This window comes from Colius striatus, chromosome 1, assembly GCF_028858725.1.
Source record: "Colius striatus isolate bColStr4 chromosome 1, bColStr4.1.hap1, whole genome shotgun sequence".
Taxonomy (NCBI): Eukaryota; Metazoa; Chordata; class Aves; order Coliiformes; family Coliidae; genus Colius; species Colius striatus.
Genome location: NC_084759.1, coordinates 68,582,294 through 68,604,269, shown reverse-complemented (window position 1 = coordinate 68,604,269; position 21,976 = coordinate 68,582,294). Strand labels below are relative to the sequence as shown.

General features: G+C 36.7%; 1 protein-coding gene across 7 annotated transcripts in view; it reads left to right on the top strand.

Moving 5' to 3' along the window:
- HERC2 (HECT and RLD domain containing E3 ubiquitin protein ligase 2) overlaps positions 1-21,976 on the top strand; it is a 109,126-nt gene that overhangs the window by 77,468 nt on the left and 9,682 nt on the right. For 4 of the 7 annotated variants that reach the window (XM_061998140.1, XM_061998154.1, XM_061998131.1 and 1 more), the window contains exons 69-86: positions 353-544; positions 1,631-1,784; positions 2,477-2,584; positions 3,727-3,858; positions 4,380-4,538; positions 4,630-4,748; positions 5,421-5,546; positions 6,472-6,627; positions 6,770-6,885; positions 7,011-7,209; positions 8,415-8,629; positions 9,307-9,484; positions 10,947-11,108; positions 12,159-12,250; positions 13,070-13,209; positions 14,317-14,504; positions 15,174-15,371; positions 17,092-17,175. In XM_061998140.1, the coding sequence (XP_061854124.1) occupies positions 353-544; positions 1,631-1,784; positions 2,477-2,584; positions 3,727-3,858; positions 4,380-4,538; positions 4,630-4,748; positions 5,421-5,546; positions 6,472-6,627; positions 6,770-6,885; positions 7,011-7,209; positions 8,415-8,629; positions 9,307-9,484; positions 10,947-11,108; positions 12,159-12,250; positions 13,070-13,209; positions 14,317-14,504; positions 15,174-15,371; positions 17,092-17,175 (2,718 nt within the window). Of the gene's footprint in view, positions 1-352; positions 545-1,630; positions 1,785-2,476; positions 2,585-3,726; positions 3,859-4,379; positions 4,539-4,629; positions 4,749-5,420; positions 5,547-6,471; positions 6,628-6,769; positions 6,886-7,010; positions 7,210-8,414; positions 8,630-9,306; positions 9,485-10,946; positions 11,109-12,158; positions 12,251-13,069; positions 13,210-14,316; positions 14,505-15,173; positions 15,372-17,091; positions 17,176-21,976 lie in introns of those variants that run through there. The other 3 variants (XM_061998165.1, XM_061998173.1, XM_061998177.1) reach the window with 3 other exon arrangements.

Sequence of the window (21,976 nt, the reverse complement as noted above, 5' to 3'; positions counted from 1 at the left end):
TTTGCTTCTTCTCAAGTTATTTCATAAATGACTGCATTCTTTAAAATCTATCCAAAGACAAGAGTGCAGGTTTTGTTTTGTCTGAAGTTAAAGGATGTTAGTCTTAGGAAAGCTTTTTCACTTGAGGTTTAACAGTGGGTTAATTTTGGGGCTGTGTAATCCCAAATTTAAGAACTTTGTTTTAAGCTACCTTTAAACTTCTTCAGACAAGTGATCTAGGTGGACCTGCTTCTGCAGAGGGGTTGGACCAGATGATCTTCTAAAGGTCCCTTCCAACCCCTACCATTCTAAGAGTCTATGAAATACTTCTTTCCTCTTCACTGTCTAAATATTTCTGCCGTTTGTTTTGTAGGATGTAGAAAGTCAAAGTAAAGTATCTGGCCCAGAACCACAGTATTTGGATGAGTTTACAAGTCTCTTAGTACCAGATGACACGCGAGTCATGGTTGACCTGCTAAAGCTTGCTGTGTCCAGCCGAGCAGGTGAAAAGGGAAGAGACGTTCTTTCTGCTGTGCTGTCCGGTATGGGCACAGCTTACCCACAGGTCAGGTTTTGATTCAGTTGCATTTTAACTATATCATTTTTGTTCGTAGCTTACTAAAATGTTTTCTTGTATTTGAAGTGCAGCTCAGCATTAATAAACGGGAAAATATGAGGTGAACTAAAATACATGTGAACCTTACTGGTTTTAATGGAAATATTACAAGAATATATGCATATACTACAAATGTCAGTAATAGACTATTTTCTTGAGTTGTTGTGCTGCAATTAGGCATTAAAAAAAGCAACTTAATTTAATTTATTGTGATTGGACAAGTGGCTGTGGTTATTGGAATGATGATGAATTAACCAAGATCTGTTTCCAGGATCTGTAGAATATTAATTTATAAACTTCCATGTTGGTTATGTTTTGAGCTTATTTCTTAAATTGAGGTAGTCATTATTGCCACCTAAAAATACTGACAAGATATTGTTAATGATCTAGTAATTTGTCTTATTAAGTATTACGTTTGATGCATTGAAATTTATGTTTACAAAGTATCCATGAGTGTAGGGTTTTTTTAGGACAAGTGACAAACAGGCTTATTAAATGCTGAAATGCTGGATGCCAGCAGCTGTATGAAAGAATGGTACAAATAATAAATTATTAATAGAATGTCTGCTTTCACTAATGCACTGGAAGTTGTTCAATGTTTCTCATAGCTTTACCCTTGAATTTTTTTTTCTAATGAGTAACAATGCATTTCTTACAAGATGCTCATACAACCCAGTTTATGGCTTTGAACTGCTTAACGAGCAATTTGAAGCATTGGAACTGATTATGCAAAGCTGACTTTTGTATTCTTATATTAAGCTTGGCTTCACTAGCCAAAAAGATACATGATGACTTTGCTAAGGAGTGTGCATTGAATTGAGAGAAGTTTTCTTTATTATATTACAGGAGTTTTTCTAGCTTTAACAACACTAGAAAGAGTATTTTTTAATTGATGTGGTGGTTGATGAATCAGAATTCAGAAAACAGTGATTGATTAATTGATTGATTATAAGTTTGGCAAGAATGATAGTTGACTTAGATTCCTTGGACTAACCAAACTTACTTTTCCTAAAGTGTATGTTTTTCTTCTTTTAGGTTGCTGATATGTTGTTGGAGCTGTGTGTTACTGAACTAGAAGATGTAGCAACTGATTCACAAAGTGGTCGCCTCTCTTCGCAGCCAGTTGTGGTAGAAAGCAGCCATCCATATACCGATGATACATCTTCTAGTGGCACAGTTAAAATACCAGGTATAGAATTCTTACAATTACATTACTAAAATGCAGTTAATTTCAAGCCTGCATGCATAAATTTTCTCCTTAGCTTGCAGAAATGTGTATTGATCTTCTAAAGCCCTGCTGTGTACCCTGTCTCTATTATTTCTTAAAACACTGGCATTCTGCATAAACATCTCAATCTCGTGAAATCCACTTTTTTGGGTTCACCAGATGTGACTGCAGCTGTATGTCGTTGCTGTTTTCTGTTCAGTTATGAGACTGAAAAGGATTGAGTCTTTTTCAGGGTCAGTAATTGAACTGCTGTCTTCTAGTCTTGAGCTTTAGGGAAAGACTCCTACTATTTTAACGCTGTCTTTTTTCTTCAGTGCTTCGTTCTGTGTTACCTAGTACTTATAAAAAGGTACAGGCAACAAAGAGCTATTTGCCTTAACTGTAAATAGACATTTTTTGTCTGTTACAACTTCAGTTTGGAATGTTCTGGATATAGTCTTCTGTCTGTTAGCCCCTACTCATGTAAGCTTGCTTTTCAAAGAGAAGAAATTACAGACAAATAATGTCATTAAACCAAGGGAAGGTATTTTTATTAATGAGTGTGAAGGCTTCCAAACAACTGTATGTGATTTCATGTGGATTTCTAAAATACTGCATTTACTTGTGGTATTGATTGCTCTGTAGAAATGTGTAAACTCTTTGTTACTGTTCAGGTGCTGAGGGACTGAGGGTAGAATTTGATCGCCAGTGTTCTACAGAGCGGCGTCATGATCCACTCACCATAATGGATGGTGTCAACAGAATTGTTTCCGTCCGATCAGGTTGTGAGAACTAGTCGTTTTCAAGAATGTCTCGTGATTGAGTGTTAAATGCTGAATGAAATGTACCACTGTCTGTGACAGACTTACCATGAGGGATGTGTCCATTAAAAAAAGGAAAATCAATGTAAATTGATACTATTTGAAACTTAAAAAAAAAAAGACGTAGGATCTAGACACAGACATGAGTGCTCTTGCATCTTTGGATGTAGAGAATACCAGAAGAGCATGTTGCCATGCCTTCCTAAGAGCAGTTAGTGTAAAAAAAAAATCCATGTTTAGCACTCCTGCCAACGTCTATGAATTTCTGCATAATCAAACTATATTTTAATGAAGTGGAACATGTTTGGAAAAAGGTGTTTCTTTTCTTTTGTTAGTTTTTTACCTTTTCAAGTAATACTTAGAAATTTAAGCTTTCATACAGTCAAGACAAATGCTCTTCTGCTGTCGAATGCCCAAAATAAAAAATAGATTCTCTCTTTCTGTTTTCTACTCTGGCCTATATATGTGACACTACATGAACTCTTCACATCTTTTATCCTGTTATCTCTGATTTAATTTTGAGCCCTGTTAAATAGCAGTAGATATTAGAGGAATATTTTTAATCTCATCAAGTTTTACATTGAACCTACTCATACACTACATGATGTGCAAGGGTCTTGGTAGTTACCGCGTGTGCTTAACATATCTGAGCAGTGATAAGGACTTTTACTTTTGACCTGTTTCTCCCCAGACTGTTTCAGATGCTCATGTGTTTCATTACTGAGATATTTCTGTTTGTGTTCCTTGTTAGAAAAAGCTGTAAAGCTTTATTTAATATGTATGCTGTTATGTATTTTTGTAATATGAAAAGATAATTTGAAAATTACAAAGGATTTTAGTAAGATCTCTTAATTGTCTTTTGAATGTGGTTTCAAAACAGCTGAGGTTATCAGTTAATGCTAACTGAAGTGTTTTAAGACCTAAGTTTCATTAATAAAATGTCTTTATAGTCATGTTTATGTGCTGTACATAGCTTTGTTTCTTCAGTGTGTTTGTGTGATGTTTATAATACTTAACTGTGGAGGGAAGTTGCTGTTGGTGAGCGACTTACATATTGGCTCAGGCAGTATACTTGAATATGTTCATATTGCCTACTGTGACAGGTCGTGAGTGGTCAGACTGGTCCAGTGAATTGCGAATTCCAGGGGATGAACTGAAGTGGAAGTTCATCAGCGATGGCTCTGTGAATGGATGGGGATGGCGATTTACTGTGTATCCCATCATGCCAGCTGCAGGTAAGATGTCAGATATGATGTTTATGGAAGGGTGAGTGAGCAGATTTCTTTCTCTTCTTTTCTTTTTTTACAGTTGTAATAATTGCATGATATTTACATGCCAAAGTTCAATAGTCCATTTGCATTCATAGTAAGAAAATGTTTTCATTCATACTTAGCAAGTGTTTTCAACAAGTCCTGAGAGATGCACTTAAACGTAGGGAAGAGATAAAAATAATTTGTAATCACAACAGTTGGTGTCTTCTCTTCATCACTGAAGCAGAATACTTTTGAGGCAAAATTAATCTCATTTTTTTTTTTAATGCATCTGGTTTGGAATTAGGTGAATTATGTCATGAAAGTGCTTCTTTTCTCTAGTCCCTTCAATGGAAACTCAAATGGACCAACCCAAATGCAGACAGGCACTCTAGACTGCTGTGTCAGCTAAATCCTGTTTCTGTTCTGTTCTTATTTCAATCTGAGGACAAATCTTTCTTACCTTTTTGTTTTGTTCTCTCTTTGGTTTCTTTTGTTTCTTGCAGGCCCTAAAGACCTCCTTTCAGATCGTTGCATTCTTTCATGTCCCTCAATGGATTTGGTTACGTGTCTGTTGGATTTTCGCTTAAATTTTGCTTCCAACAGGAGTATAGTTCCTCGACTGGCAGCTTCTCTTGCAGCTTGTGCTCAACTGAGTGCCTTAGGTAGGTGCAGTCTCAAAATGATCTCTCTTTGTTTGAAGTTAAAATGGTTGTTTTAAGTAATTAAGTTCTCTGGGTGCTTATGTTTCCTTAGCTGCTGGCCACAGAATGTGGGCCTTGCAGAGACTACGGAAACTGCTCACGACAGAGTTTGGTCAATCTATTAACATCAACCGGATTCTAGGGGATAACGATGGAGAAACACGAGCTTTGGTAAGAAGACAGTGATGCTCTCCTCCTCACAATTTTCACATTAAGATGTATGTTAAAATGCCAGCCTTGATGTACAACATTTTTTTTGTTAATGGCAAAATAGAAAATGGCAAATGAGCAACCACCTTGCACGGGTCTGCAAGTCTGTAAATTTCTAGGGAGCTACTCTGTTTTGGGGGCAGTGGGGGGAAAGACCAACTTCTAATACTGTGTAGATCCCAGAATCACAGAATCTTAAGGCCTGGAATGTACCTTGAAAGATCATTTTGTCCATCTTCCCTGCCAGAGCAGGACCACTTATAGTAGGTCACACTTGTCCAGGTGGGTTTTGAACGTCTCCAAAGAAGGAGACTCAACAACCCATCTGGGCAGCCTGTTCCAGTGCTCCCTCACCCTCACAGTGAAGAAATTCTCCTTCATATTTCTTTGGAACCTCTTACGTTCCAGCTTGTATCCATTGCCCCTTGTCCTATCATTGGACATTGTTGTGGTTTTGGAATTGCTGAAAAGAAAGATTGAAATACAAAAGTATTAGGAAATGGATGGAAACAGTACTTCACTTAGCTAACTGTAGTTTGGGAAGTTGCTGATGTTTTATTGTGGTCATCTAAAAAATGTACGTTTTGTAATACATACAGTAAGACTAACTTTTGAGTTCTGTGGTTTCTCCAGAGTTTCACAGGGAGTGCTTTAGCTGCTTTGGTTAAAGGTCTTCCAGAAGCATTGCAGCGACAGTTTGATTATGAAGACCCCATTGTGAGAGGTGGCAAACAATTGCTCCACAGCCCTTTCTTTAAGGTAATGGGATTCAGTCGGTAAACAATTCATTAGTATCATTCTGGATTTTTTTGTGAGACGTGGTAAGCTCACCTAGTCCTGTATCAGGAACATTGTCTGACAAAATCAGAGCTCTACTTCTAAAAGGATGATCAAATATACAAATATAGAATATGGAGTATCTAGCTAGGCAGAGGTAGGTAGTTAAAAAGAAAATCCTTAGAAGTACAGTACACCTTTTGATAAATGATTTCTGAGTTGTCCTAATAGGACTGTTGTCTATTTATTTTCGTTTTAAAATACTCTGATGATTTAATTTACATCTAGTTAGAACAAATAAGTATGTCTCAGAAGGAAGACTGTTCAGTTTTGGACCCTGTACTTCAAAGTAAAAATAAACAGGCTGAGAAAGTCTAGAGAAGAGCAACAAGAGCAGAAGACTGTGTAGTAAAAGTTAAACTAAGAAGACTTATCTATCTAAGGAAACCAGATTCTTAAAATATGTAAAAGTTTATGCAGAGAAGTAGTAATCCATTGCTCATGCTCTTCATCACTGACATTAATTTAAAATTGAATCTAATGGAAAATTAATTGAAAAATTATTTAATTGTAAGAAGCAGACTTAGTTTAGAAATGGAAGGTAAGAAGTTCTGCATATGGTATTTGATATAAAGAAGTTAATTAATCTAGGAGTATTTTTCACAGGGAGGTTGTGAAAATTTGTGATTGGAAATCAGATACATAACTGTCTGAGGTAGTATGGGTACTCTTGTTGCTGGCCCATCAGTTAGGGTTACGAAGAAGGCTCTTAATATCTCTTGTACTTCATGTCTCTTTGAGACTGTGTTCAGACCCTACTGGTCTATGAACTGTTCAGCTGCATCAAATGCATGTTACTTTTAATTACACATTTTTGATACATCTCTAAAACATACTTTGTCTGCAGGTGCTTGTGGCTCTTGCTTGTGATCTGGAATTGGATACTCTCCCTTGCTGTGCAGAGACACACAAATGGGCTTGGTTCAGGAGATACTGTATGGCATCCAGGGTTGCTGTGGCCCTTGATAAAAGGACACCGTTACCTCGCCTTTTCCTTGATGAGGTACTGAACCATTTTCAATGGTTCACGGAACATAAGGAAGTGTTTAATTAAAAACACTTACTGAGTTTGAAGTACTTTATGACAACGATGACACGAATAACTGATTGTTTGAATAATATTGTTTAATTCAAATATTTTACAGGTAGCAAAGAAAATCCGAGAATTAATGGCAGATAATGAAAATATGGATGTTCTTCATGAGTGCCATGATGTTTTTAAGAGAGAACAGGATGAGCAGCTTGTCCAGTGGATGAATAGGTTATTTCTTTGAAATATCGTTGGTTTGGGCTTTTGATTCTTTGTTGTTGTGCAGTGATAAGCTGCATTTTTGTGGAATTTTTAAAAGCTCTTTTAAAATTTCGTTTGTTTTGCACTTTTTGCAGACGACCTGATGATTGGACACTTTCAGCTGGAGGCAGCGGAACTATTTATGGTTGGGGTCATAATCACAGAGGACAACTTGGTGGGATTGAAGGGGCAAAAGTCAAGGTTCCAACTCCATGTGAAGCTCTTGCTACCCTTAGACCGGTGCAATTAATTGGTGGAGAACAGACTCTGTTTGCAGTGACTGCTGATGGGAAAGTAAGGATACAACAAATGATTGGTCGTTAGACTTCCTTGAAACATTGCATCTTCAGTCAGACTGGATTTGGCCAAATGAAAAATAATGTTCATAGTATAGATTTGAAAAGTAATTATTATTACTATTAGTAGTAATTTCTTGGGGTTTTTTGAGAAAATGACCTGTACCAACTTGGCCAATGTGGTCTAGGAATTCAGCATGTTATAGCATTGAATGCGTGAAACAAGATGTATATTTTAGTTCTCAGTTCAAAACTGTGATCAGATTTTGGGAAACAAATTTGAATACAAGTAATGTCTTCAGAGTCCCATAGAACAGGATAGACGATAAAATGTGTCATGGTGATTATGTCTTTCTGACGGGGGAAAGATACAACTGGAAGCTGAGATTTTCCACAGTTGTCGAAGTGCCTGTCGGTTAAACACCGCAGGATTTAATTTGCAGGTGCTTCAATCCTGAATGAAGAGAAGCATCATGCAAAGGTTTAGTGTAAGGTATAGGAAGAAACAATAAATTCACAAATTTGAAGGAGTCTCTGTTTTGATACAGATGGCAGCTTTGTGTTAAAGATGTGATCAGGAATTTTAGCCAGAGCTTTTTGTAACAGTTACATTATTCTAGTGAGATACTATAATGATTCCACAGTAGTCGACATCGTCCTTGTTATTGTTTTACATACAGAAGAGCAAGAGACAGATGAATAATGTTGCTTGACATAATTCTGTTTAGATAATTTACATTCAGATAGACAAAAAGAGAGTGAAAAGCAGTGCTTAAAGCTGTATTTATGAGATGGAAGGGGAAGAAGCAAATGTGTTCAGTTGTGTATATTCCAGAGAACAAAGAAAACTAGAACATTGCTGCTCCAAAGAGACCAACAGGTGATAGACTATTTCATAATGTTATCACACAAAGCTGTGGTTTCTTGATACTTCTACAAAATCAACCTTAAGATGAAATATTAGATATGTTGAGTCAGTGACAGTTCATATTGACTTTAATGTAGCCATTGTTTCACATTTTCCCCCTGAAATATTTGAAAATATTTCTTATTTTCCAGAAGATGATACAGAGGCATGTAAGAAACTTTTTTCAGGCCTTGCTTTAATTGTACTCTAGTATGCATACATTAAGACTACCTCTCTACAGCTCTAGTGAATGTTCTACAAAGGGCTAACAAAGTGAAATTTTCTTCCCTTTAAAGCTGTATGCCACTGGATATGGAGCAGGTGGTAGGCTTGGAATTGGAGGAACAGAATCAGTTTCTACTCCAACTTTACTGGAATCCATTCAACATGTATTTATCAAGAAAGTTGCAGTAAACTCTGGAGGAAAGCACTGTTTGGCATTGTCTTCGGAGGGAGAAGTTTATTCTTGGGGTGAAGCAGAGGATGGTAAACTTGGTCATGGAAACCGAAGGTAAGTAACACTTGGACATTTGGTTTTTCAAAACTTCCCATGGATACTTATTATAATTGCTATGTACTTGAAGTCTTGTATGAGTACTGCCTATATGTAGAAGTCAGCATTAAGTAGTGATGCGGAAATGTATTTTTAAGTTGGAGAAGCACAAAATATTTTTTTCAGGTAAATAGTTACACTGATTTTTATGATTAGATATTGTGTTCTAACATATCTGTGTGGATGCTAAAGTGCAATGGCTTTCCGTTGGGACCTATCTTGTAGGTATATGGAACTTCAAAGCACCTTAGGGAGCAAAACTGCCAGTCTGCTTCTGATCTCTGCATGTACTGTTGCCCACATTAAAGGAGAAGTTCTGTTGTGTTTGACAATGGATCTTAAATTGGTCTGATTTTCCAGGGTAAATGCTAAGCTTTGACTAGATTTTAATGCAAATGATTCTGTATTTTCAGCTTAACTCTAAGGCTGTAGTATAATGTGTGGTAAAATCCTCCTAGCTTTTATAGGCCTCTAAAAGTATTTCTGAATGACTACTTACACATAAATCTTCAGGCTATTAAACTGGAGCAAACAGAAGTTACTTTAGGTGTCCTTGTTAAAACTCTGACTCTGAAACACTAGTGAATGAATGGTCTGTTCTCCAAGTTTTGTTGAGACGAGTAGTTTCATTTCAGCCCTTGTGACCGTCCTCGTGTAATTGAGTCCCTGCGAGGTATAGAAGTGGTTGACATTGCTGCTGGGGGAGCACACAGCGCATGTATCACAGCTGCAGGAGACCTTTTTACGTGGGGAAAGGGAAGATACGGACGCCTTGGGCATGGTGATAGTGAGGATCAACTAAAACCTAAACTGGTGAGAAACCTTTGGAGTTCTACAGAGTCTTAGTCTAGTTCCTTACCTTGTGATTTGTAATGTTTTGCATTTCTGCATATAAAGAATAAGAGGGCAAAATGGTGGCCAACTACTGGAGTAGTTGGCACTGGAAGTAACAAGTGAACTCCCTGTCTCTACTGGATGCCCTCATTGATTACTTCCTGGAAAATATACCAGTGATTACAGTGATAGCTGCTAGGTCACTTGCAAACTGCTTTTTTCCCTGACGTAATAATTACACCCTTAATTTTAATGATTGAATAATGTTTCTGAAGTATATACTAAGGTAATAAGAATTCAACCTAAGTAATTCTGAAGTATTTATTTGCTATTTGCTAAAGGAATTTGATGAAGAAGATAGCTGTTTCCCTTTGATTTTTAAGTGATAAGCATGAGAAATTGGACAGCATGGAATGAAGGAAGAATGAATATACTGATTAGCTGACAAATTGTAGTTCAGACCATCATACTCCTGTGAACTGGACCGTAAGAGCTTGAAGTTAGAATAGGAATACTGGGAAGACTGCCCTGGCTTTGAATATTTTGCTACATATGCTCTCCTGCTTGAAAACATAGCAGAGGATAAGATTACATTAGTTTTGTCATTTTTATTCATAGATCTATGCATATATTTCTATTCATGCGAGTGTATTTTTTTTAGAGTGCTTGACTTTGGGGGATGTGATATCGCACATTTTTAGTCCACTTTGGGTCCTTTTCACCTGTATCCACATGTTGTTTTTCCCCTGACCCCAAAAAATCAAGGTCTACCCACCTTTCCTATACGTATTTTATGCCTTTCTCTCATCTGTGTACTTGGTTAATATGAAAATCTGTTGAAGAGCTAAAGTATATTAAGATCCATGCTGCTTTGTATGGAGGATTGTACTACCTAAAATCTATTTCAAGTAGGGATGAGGATGGGGAGGGTGAGATTTATGTGATTGACCATTCTTTCAGTTTGTGAAGCCAAATCTCGTACTCATCACTAGATGGCAGCATTTCAAAAGACGTTGATTAAATTCAGACTGATGCGAGTGCTAGGAAATGGTAAACCAGTAAAAGAGCATTTAAAAAATAAGCCTGTTTTTACCTTACTCTGTACAACACTTGCCCAGAACACTTTTAATTGTTTCAACAGAATGCAGTCTTTAATAACCTTACATGTTTTGTATGAATTGTTTTTCCTGACTTTTTAGATCAAAAAGATTTAACTAGTTCACCAATTAAAAAGCATAACCTAGTATTTAAAATGCACAATTTTAATTTTACTGGTTTGAAAATAGCAAAGCCCTTTGAGTTGCTGTTATTTGCTCATTCCTGTGGTGTTTCTGACTTGTCGTTCCAGTGAAATGCCTCTCCAAGTTGAATTTGTCATCTTTTCTGGAAGTAAATGACTGAGTGTTTTATTGCAATCAAAACCAAGTGATTTCTTTTCCAGGTGGAAGCTCTGCAGGGCTACCGTGTGATTGACATAGCCTGTGGCAGTGGAGATGCACAGACGTTGTGCCTGACTGATGATGATACAGTCTGGTCCTGGGGTGATGGAGATTATGGAAAACTTGGGAGAGGAGGCAGTGATGGCTGTAAAGTACCAATGAAGGTATTTGAATAGGCTTTTTTGTTCTTACTTTAGAAACCATGATGGTGGAGTAAGCTACATCCAGATTTGCCAATACGTGAAAACTTCTGTCCTAGGATGTCAGAATTTTTGTGATTGTTGTTAAGGAAAACTTGGTAGGCTACAATATCGATTCTATAAGTTTTTGCTGACTGTTAAAGTTGCACTTGAAGGGTTTTTTTCGTTGAAGAACATTGCTGGTTCCAGCAATATTTCTCATTTTAATTTTGGTTCCTGTCAAGACGTCAGGATTTACCAAGAAATCTTTGTATTTCCTTGTGTTAATAAATTTCAAGAATGCTGCTGAAGTCATAACTTCATTCCAGAAAGGAGTATCAATCGATTGAAAACTAGTGTTACTTTATATTCAACCTTTCATGGAAATACATGACTGACTTGGAATTTCTTCATGTGTTACAAATGCCATCAGTGTAGCCATCTAAGTTGAATTCCAGCACTTATTGTGAAGATGAGTGTTGTTTGACATTCACGTAGTCAGGAATTGCACTTTATTACCTCTAGAGAGAAGTCCTCATTCTGTTTCAAATGGACAAAGTCTACCAACCTTTCCCAAATAACAGGGTTTTTTTTATTGTGCAATGGAATGCAATATGAAAATAGTTTGTTTCATTAATCATCAGTCCCATAGAGTTGATGGTTAAGTGACATAAGGACCTACACAGAATAAATAGAAAGAGTATAGTGGAGATTTAGATATTTTTACTACGTTGGCAGAATTGCATCCATGTCATTTCAGCTAGAGTTGATTAATGTTGAGTATTTGGAGACAGAGCTTTACTGTTTCTACTGAGGAGTAATTGTCGAGAAACTATTGGCAAAACATACTAGAGATATCTTGCAACAGTTTGCCAAATCTGAAAGATAAAGGGGGTAGAATTCTGCTAAATGATCTACATGCATATTTTAGTTTATAAATATACATATAGACACTTGCACATTATATTTTAGTGCAGTCTGTGACGCTGTTGCCTCCTTAATTAACTTAAACTTCATTTAATGCTATTTTCCTAGATTGATTCTCTCACAGGCCTTGGAGTGGTTAAAGTAGAATGTGGATCACAATTTTCTGTGGCTCTTACCAAATCTGGAGCAGTGTATACATGGTAAATGCTTTCTATTAGTTATGTTGACAGTGTTAGATGTAACCTTGTCTGCAACTCATATTAGTGTTATTCTGCCTTCACTGATTTCCCGTAGTCAAAAACTTTGAGTTCTTCTGTGTTGATTAGTAATGAAATCTACCGCTTTGGGGAATATTTTGCAGTGCTGTTTGAATGAAAAAGGTAAAAAAAAAAAAAACCCCAAACACAGAGTTATCATTCCAGGCATTGACCACTGCAAGATGCAGACACTCTAAGGAGGTCAGTAGAAGTATAAGCCTGTATAAGCCTGGTGTGTCATGCAGGGTGGGAGATGATAGCATAAATAACGTTCCCATAAATTATAGAAATTGTGTCTACCTTGTGGTACCTGTAGTCTGAGAACTTGATTTTAGTTCATTCTTCTCATCTTTAAAACTAAGCAAAATACCTTCCCAACATCATTCTGCTCCCTTGTTTACATGGCAGTAGAGGCATCCTTAAACTGTACAAAGTTCCAGTGTCTGAGGTCAGTAGACTGCTGTTGTAGATGACTGCTTCTAATAATTTACCCTTTTAAAAAGGAAAAAAAAAACCAACCCTCTCAAAAGTGGACCTACACAGAAGCAGGAAGAGCATATTGAAGGTTTAAGAATTTTTACTATATCAGCAGAATCATAGACATGTCCAATGAGATAAGGATGATCAAAGTTGAATTTTTGGAGAATATTTTGGTATTGGACATTTTATAAATACATCTACAGGTCAAATATTGGCAACAATCTGTTATTATGTGTTCTTCCTCAAAACACAGGTTTGAAATGCTTTACCTTTTCTGTGCAGGGGCAAAGGAGATTATCATCGATTAGGCCATGGATCTGATGATCATGTTAGAAGACCACGACAAGTGCAGGGACTGCAAGGAAAGAAAGTCATTGCAATTGCTACTGGGTCTTTGCACTGTGTTTGCTGCACTGAAGATGGTATAAAACCCAAATAATTTACCTAGCTTTCTGTACTGCATTTGAAGAAACCCAACTTGATTTTTTTTAGTCAGTTGTCCTTGCTGAAAATGTTGGTCCTTTATGTGTATAGACATATTTTGTGTAAGCATGTCGTTTATTTAAAATGATCATGTAAAACCAACTGAAGCTTTTTAAGTAATAAAAAATAAAGAGATAAAGTTTCAGAAATGCTGATGGTCAAAGAAAAATATAGAGCAGAGTGTTCTGAGCCTGCTGTGGTGTTTAACTTGCTAAATGAAACACTGCACAAACAATATTACCTCTTACAGAGCAGGCTGAGATACTGAATATTCTTTGTAGCAGATTCACTCCAATATGTAATTAACAAGACTGTACAATAACTGAGTACTTTATAGATGCTAGTGAAACAGGATATAGCTGCAGAAAATGAGTACTCAGGAACAAAATTGCTATTTTTAAAGTATTTTCCAATTATCTTGCAACAGTAAGCACTCATTTTAATGTCCTCTCAAGTAATACAACCTATTACAGGATCTCTTCTTTTGTCTCATGCGAAATATTAAACCTTTTCTAATTCTTTTATTAATATCCAGCTTTTTTTTTGCTATGAAACTATAAAATTCAGGCTGTTCCTGGTATATCTGTTGTTATTCTTCTGCTCCGCTATTTCTTCCTGTTCTGGAACAGAACTTAGAAGTTATGCAAATTATGAGGAAATAAATGCATCTTATAGTAGCTGCTCTACATAGACCATGGACCTAACTGTGTCAGTCAAGATTTATCTGCACTAGATAGTGATGGCCACCAGTCCTGGAAATCTTGATTACAGTTCAAGGCCTTGTTTGGTTAAATGACTACCCAGAGAGGTTGTGGAGTCTCCTTCCTTGGAGGTCTTCAAGACCCGCCTGGACATGTTCCTATGCGACCTGATCTAGGTGAACCTGCTTCTGCAGGGGGGTTGGACTAGATGATCTCTAAAGGTCCCTTTCAACCCCTACCATTCTGTGATTTCTAAATGCTAATTAAAGAAAAAAAAAAAAAGGGGCAATAAGCTTCTGTCTTAGCTTCAGAACAACTTTTTTGTTGGTTTTTTTGGTGGTTTAGGGGAAGTGTATACCTGGGGAGATAATGATGAAGGGCAGCTTGGAGATGGAACAACTAATGCCATCCAAAGGCCACGCTTGGTTGCAGCTCTTCAGGGTAAAAAGATCAACAGAGTAGCCTGTGGCTCAGCACATACCTTAGCCTGGTCAACCAGTAAACCTGCTAATGCTGGCAAGCTCCCTACACAGGTAATATTTTGGGCTTAATCGTGTTCATATTTTTAGCATACTTAGTATGCTTGTTGCTGATCTTTCAGTAGCCATATTTTACTTCTAAATCCCTGCGTAATTTCAGTGAGCTTTGAATTTGGCTTTGAGTTTGAGCCAGTTACTTCATCTCACTTACATATTTCCAAAGAAGGATTCCAGTTTTCTGAGGTGAGAAAGCCTCTTCATTCAGTTGTTAATATAATGCAGAACATTAACTCAGTTTTCAAATTGGAAGGCATTTTATTTCTGCATTCCAGCTATGAAAATCTTATGCCTTCCATATGGGGGTTCTACATTTCTTGCTTTACATTGAGAAGATTGTTTTTTGTATATTCTGTCTTTCAGCTACAATATGTAGTGATAGTACAATGGTGTAATGATGACGGGATGTAAAATACATCTGTTTATGGATGAGGGGACTGTAAAATATGGAGGAGCAAGAATAGTCTGTCGTGTTTCTAATACATGTTTTAGTTTGGATACTATTCGTTTCCTGTTATGAACAATTGGACTCTGCATTAAATTTTGGCAATGTGAATAAGAAAATATATGAATGGCTACAAATTTGCCTCTTAGAAATTGTTGTTCTGTTTAATAAAATACATAATAATTTTGAATTATGTTTGGATATCATTGCCTTATCCATAGGTTCCTATGGAATACAATCATCTGCAGGAAATTCCCATCATTTCATTGAGAAACAGGCTTCTGTTGTTGCATCATATTTCTGAACTCTTCTGTCCTTGCATTCCAATGTTTGATCTTGAAGGAAGACTTGATGAAACTGGCCAAGGACCTTCAGTTGGATTTGACACTTTACGTGGAATACTGATATCACAGGGAAAGGTATTTAGGAGAATGCTTTTAAGGGAATGATTTGTAACTCTTAAGTGACTGTAACCTGCTCTGTGAGAAGCTGTAACTGTAGATCTTTAGTTTGTAGTAGAGTCAAATTCTTCTAGAGTATTCAGTAGGTGCAATCCTGCACAAAAAAGTAAGATACATATTGAAGTGGTCATTATCTGCTTTTTGTGTTTCAGTTGTCATGATCAGGTGATAAACTAGTTGATCCAGAGCTCTATGCAGGTACAAACTTGTTTTATCCTAGGCTGAGTTAAAAGCGAAGACAATACCTAGGAGTTCAACCTTAAAATGGTAAAGAAAGTGGATTTTTGTAGTCATGAATGAAGTCAGTCTTGAGAAAATGTAGAGAATTATAATGCTTTAAGGCTACAACACTTTTTCAGAATTTCAGACATGGAAGTTATGGAAATGTGACTTATATTTATATGATCCTCAGTTTTACATCTGAACTTTCTCAGTGTCATAGTAACTTGTCTAAGGAAAATTGATAACCTTATATAAACAGACAAAAACTGCTGGAAGATCTATTTGCAAAGACGAGCAGTTAAGTTTACCTCTGAAGTCCTGTTCTGTGTCCTTCAAATAAGAAACGTGGCAAGTAACTGGTCTCCTTAGCATGTATTGTCTCACGATTGCCATCTTGAGACACCAATAAAATTATGTAGTAGAGCCATCCAGCAGAATACGTTCTTCACAGATCAAGAAAAGACCGTACATTTTTCATAAAAATCTGAATTGAAAAATAGGAAAGATAAGTCCTTGCTACTCTGTTCATGACATTTTTATATGTTAGTGTGTGTTCAGGTAGGTGATGTTAAGTATAGGAATAGGTATGCAAAAGGTATGTTCAATGTATTTAATGGTCTGCTGAACAGATACAGAAAGGCTTCAGATGCCTGATAACATTTTTTCTTGTGTGTTTTATGTCAAAAACATTCAACAAAGATACCAGAAGTTGCAAAGTTGTTTTCATATCCAGGCATTGAAGTTAGGCTTACCTTCAGAGATTCTAAGGACTTAAAAAATCTTTTTAAGGCTTCCCTGAAACTATCAGTGTAAAATTAGATCCATATCCTCAGATACTTGAATTTGCATGAGAAGTTTCACTTTTACTTTGTTTTAAATTTATTTGATGTTTGCCTTCCATTGCAAGATGATCTCATCTTTGACTTCTTTGATTGTATTTCTCTAATATTAATTATCCATATACATTTTTTTTCTGATATAAACTCATTTATACCTGCACACAGCAGCACATTGGTTACTTAGTAATAACTGAATCGATCTGCTGTATAACCGTATCCCTCAAAAACTGTCTTGAAAAGAAGAGACTTGTCATCTTCAGTTCTTTAGTATCTCATACTGTTTCAGATTTGAATTGTATTAGTGCAAACAACCTGATCCTTAGTAATTATCTCACAGCATTATCTTCTGTTGCTTTTGTTTGGTTTAGTATTTCGGAAGTATTTGATGCTTGATCCCATTTTTCTAAAGAAGGAGGTGTTACACCTTTTCAAGTGTTTTGTGCTTTACTCAGAAGACAATTGCTGAAGGATGGTATTGCAGGATCAGTTTCTCTGTTCTGCCAAAGAGTCTCTTATTTTCCAGAGATGAACTGTGTGTTCTCCATGTAGCATGTGCAGCTTTCTTCTTTGATTGCAGTTTTGCCACTATTATAATTTTTTGCATTTTCCTTTTTTAGGAGGCAGCTTTCAGAAAAGTTGTGCAAGCAACTATGGTGAGAGATCGTCAGCATGGGCCAGTTGTAGAGCTCAACAGAATACAGGTATCTCAAGATGAACTTCTGATTTTAGTATTTGTATATTTAGCCTGCAGTGCTATATGTTTCTCCACTCCCTTTTTTCAGGGGTTTGATATCTGAGTACTGAAGAGCTGAAATTTTACCAGTCAAACAGTGAAGAAGTGAATGAAACAAGGGCTGCTCATTTTCTTTTCAGAGTGTTTTCATCTATGCTGTAGTTGTTTGAGGGGAAGGGGGCACTTGTTGAAATAATAGATGAATGATTTAGACTGTAGTGAGCAAAGTATGTTCTACTTGATGAAGAAACAGTTTCAAAACTCTCTACATCAGATAATTTAAGAGAGTAACAATTCTGATGCCTTTCTTACCTTTCCATGTGGTCAGATAAATTATTCAGCTGTTGCTTTCATAACGGAGAACATGAAGGGAAAAAAAATATAAGTGAAATAGAATTAAAAATTAGACTGTTTAAACTCTTGTCCTTTGCTTGTCATCACATGTGATCATATTGATTGCAGAACACTTTGATACAAAAGGGCTTTTTTCCTTATCATTGACGTTAGAAAATGTAACGTTGTGCCTTGGGCCAGATATGTCTTTTTGCTGTAGATATTTCTGTAACATCGAATAGTAAGACATTGTTTTAGCTTAATTGCACTGGAGCCTGATCTTACAGAGTCCTCATACATTTATTTCCTTTAGTGATGATTTTCTTGTTTATAGATATTGTAAAAAGTAAGAAAAACTGCTCTTTGTATGGTTAGATTGGAGAAAATGAGAAAGTTTTGATGAATTAGTTTTGCTTTAGTGAACAGAACTATATCCTATTGTGGCTGGACCTTGTTTCTGTTTCTTTGCCATTTTCTATGGGCACTTAAAGTTTCTTGTGGTAGTGTTATGTGATTAACATGTGTTGGTTTAGCTTATTATTCAGGAAGTTGAAGCTGAAGAGAGTGTCAGAGGTTTTCCTGTTATTTTTTTGTGTGTGTGAATTCAGAAAGTCCAATAAAGCAGTGCATATATTTAAACAAGAAACTAGTGTGTAGTTGTTGGGCATGTTTCCTAGTGTCCTCCTTCTACTGTTGAATTAATTAGTTAAGATAGGTTTTCTCTTGTATTCCTGTATGTTACTTGAATCTGTCTTGAACTCTAGAAAAAGTACTGGTACCTGCAGGATGCCTTCTTCATAGCTTCTTGGGGAAGTGAAATAACGCGGTAACACAAGTCTGTCCTATATATAGCCAAGTAAAAGCTAAGAAAGTCCATGTTCATAATCTGGCCTGATTACAGATTATGTTCACAATTTCTTGACCTGACTTTTGCAGAGAATGAAAATGCAGATTCTTAAACTATTTGATCCTTTATAATATTTAGTTGAAGATTCAAAGCTGCATTAGATAGTTTGAAACACCTAATTGTTAGTGTTAGCAGAGTTTTCATCTTATTTACTGTTGTGAGTTTAACTGCAACTAGGCTTTAAGATCACTTTACTTTCAGAAGGCTCCTCTTAACAGTTTATATGTTACGTGATGCATTAAATTCACTTAATCATCTTCCTCAATGTAAAAGAAACAGATGAGTTGTTAAGTTGCTTTTGTAAATATTTCCTCAACTTACTTTGTTATTCAGTGGTTTCTTAGGAACTACCAGAACTGGACATTACAGACATCTGTTAAAGTAAGACAAACACCACTCCCTTGTCCTGAAGTCAAGTTTTATGTGGACCAGATTCCTTTAGAGTAGGTCACGTTCAGCTTCCATGCTACTTGGTCCTAGATCTTTTCTGTTGGCAACCTCATGATAGTAGGTCACAGTGGTTTTATGTCATTTTCTTTCACAAGGTATGTGGAATACAATGTGATGGCTGTACTGTGACTCGCCTCTGTGCCAGTCTGATATTTCTCTAGCACGAAATTGAGGGTAGATATTTTATGCTTTGAGGTGTAGCATGAGGACAAGCTTGAATGCATGGAGACAGTTTGGGACACTGTTGGGAGGGGCTGCTTTGGGCAGAAGAGACCCAACTTGTAGTTTAATCTATATTACATTTTGGGAATGGTCATTAAGTGAAGCGTTCCAAAACAGTACCTGGGCCTTGTTCTGGAAAAGTGTAAAGGAAGTAGCTGAAGACTGAGACAAAAAGGGAGCTAACATGTACAGGGTTCCAGTGCTCAAGTTTACTTATTGACCTTCTTACTAGCAGATTAGATTTATCTAGTATTTAAGTACTGGTGTAGCTCCTGTGGTGTCAAATGAGCAGTATGTTGAGAACTACAGGCAGACACTTTCACGGTGCTGTTAAATCATGTCTTTGCCTTTAGATGAAGGAGATTATCACAGCAGTGGAAAGGAATTTTCCCCCTTCTAAAGTGGAAATAAATTTCAGCTAAGGGTAATGTCTGCTTTTAGTAATGTAATCTTGCAAAGGGTCTCCTGGTTCCTTCTACTGTGATGGGAGGAATGTCACACTTAAGGATATATGAAATCTCACTTTAAGAATAGTTTCTACCTCCTCACTTGGACTCCTTAATAAATGTGGTTCACAGAAATCTGAGTAGTGTGATGATTAAAACTGCTCTGATCTCGAAGTAGTCACAGCATAGCAATGAAGGAATTATTTGTTCTTTTGTGAATGTTATACTTCAGTTGAAATAACATTCTTCCTTCCTCATTATTGTCTTCTCCCTTACCAAATGTGCTCCTAAAGAGCATTCATTTTACGACAATGTTAATTTTCCTACACTTATTAGGTTAAGCTTTTTTGTCTGCTCGTGTAGATTAGTCTTTCTCTATTCCTTATCATTTTATATTTTATTTTTGATGTAGCATTTCACTTCAATCACAGCTAACTGAAACATCAAGGTACAAGTGAGACTGTGCCTCTGGTTTTGCAATTATCACACTGATATGTCTCTACCTCTTGTGGAGATAGAAGAGATTATGAACAAAACAAATGCGATTCAAGGATATGTCACGAAATCTATTTTAGTAGTACGTATTTCTCTTTATTAGCTGATTCCAAATAATAAGCTGTCATTTATCAGTCTCTTGAGTTCATGGCCTACTACATTTCTCCCAAGTTTTGGTGAGTTTTATAAAGTTCCACATGATGTCCAGTATTTCAGTGTGTACCCTCAGGTTGCTTGAGACAGAAATTATAGTTCTTAAATTTTGGTCTTCATTACTTCAAATTCTTTTAACCAGGTTATACATTGACTCAAGTGCCTCTTCTCTGTTGAAATGGTTCAGCCTATGAGTGGTTAATCACTGAGGCGAGTTCTTGAACTTGATTCTTCCACATTTCACTGTATGCTGCTTTTGAGCTGCTGACTGTCTCGCGTAAGAAAAGTTGGTTTTCTACAAGCTAATATCTTCTGGTGAGAGACTTACATGAAAATCCTTCATGGGCTCTGATCAACATATTAACTTCTTTTATGCTGAAAGGTGATCTCATCAGCAAGAAGACTGGTACTGTGTTTTAAAACCTTGAGATTCTACATAACTGTGTTTAATAAGGCATTTAGGGTTATAATAGGGTTCAGTTAGGGTTCTATCTGACCCTAATCTACAAATAGATTTCACAGGATACTTTTTTCTCTGCAGAGTTTGATTTGGAAATGTGAGCAAGACGATCTGCTACAATAAAAACCTCAGACACCAGTGGTGGATTGTGGCCTAAACACATTTGTTTGAGTTTTTGCCATTTTTCAGTGAAGTGCTTTACTCTCTGCTAATAACCTAATGCATTTTAATACAGGCATCTGTCTTTGTCAGCAAGCGATGTATTAAGATGCTGGCAGAAATGCCACTAATCATTCATAGTGTTCTTACATAGTTTTGTTAAAAGTCACATTGTTAACCATTCCTGCATCTAAATGATTAGATTAAGTGAAAATTCTGTGTTGCCAGAAAAAAAACCACTCTAAATTAAATGTATAATAACAAATGTGCATGCCATTCTCCTCTGTTCAGGCAGAATTCCTTGACTTTTTATTGTCCCTTGATTAATTTGTATTTTAGGTCTGAGGTTTGAAAAAACAGTGGATTAACTACTGCTTTCGTAGACCTTCTGCTCAAACTTGCCTTTTTTTAAGAGAACACTCAGTCATTTCTCAACCGAAAACATCTTGGGCATCCAAATTTCTTAGAAATCTGTTGAATTGGAACCAAGTTGAGTTGGTACAGAACATCTCACATATGAGGAGAGCTGGAGTGCATCAGCCTTTCAATGAAGTCTGAAAGAAATCTGGTGGGTGTGTCAAAGCCTCAGCATCAGAACAAGTGGCTGATTTTGAGATACACTGTAGCTTGGTGTCGGAGAGAGCACCAGGGAGAAATGACAGACACCAATATGGTTAGGTCATAACTCAAATTTTACTAACAAGCACCAGAGTTTTATAATCAGCATGTTTACATCACTTCTAATTGGTCCTTTCTCTAAAAGCCAGCTGCGCTTTCTGCGATAAGCCTTGCGGTTTCACATACTGCTTCAGCCCCCTCCTTGCTCAAGCTTGTTACCATGTAGACATTCTTTCTTCTTTTCTCACAGTCGAGAGCGGCTCAAGGACAATCTGCACGTTAGTTCTCAAAGCATGGGTTGTTCACTGTTACTAGTCCGTGGCCTCTTTCAGACAGAAATTCCTCCACAGCTTGGGATGAGACCAAATACAGATCAGTGTGATGAGTCTGAGTTACTTCTTAGTCAACAGTCTGACAGATATTGGTAAACTGCATACACTGCAGTCAGAGCAGGTTTGGAATATAAAATGCAGAACACCAGTGGTCAAAAAAAAACCCCAACTTGGGTTTCTACAGCCTTCTGTAT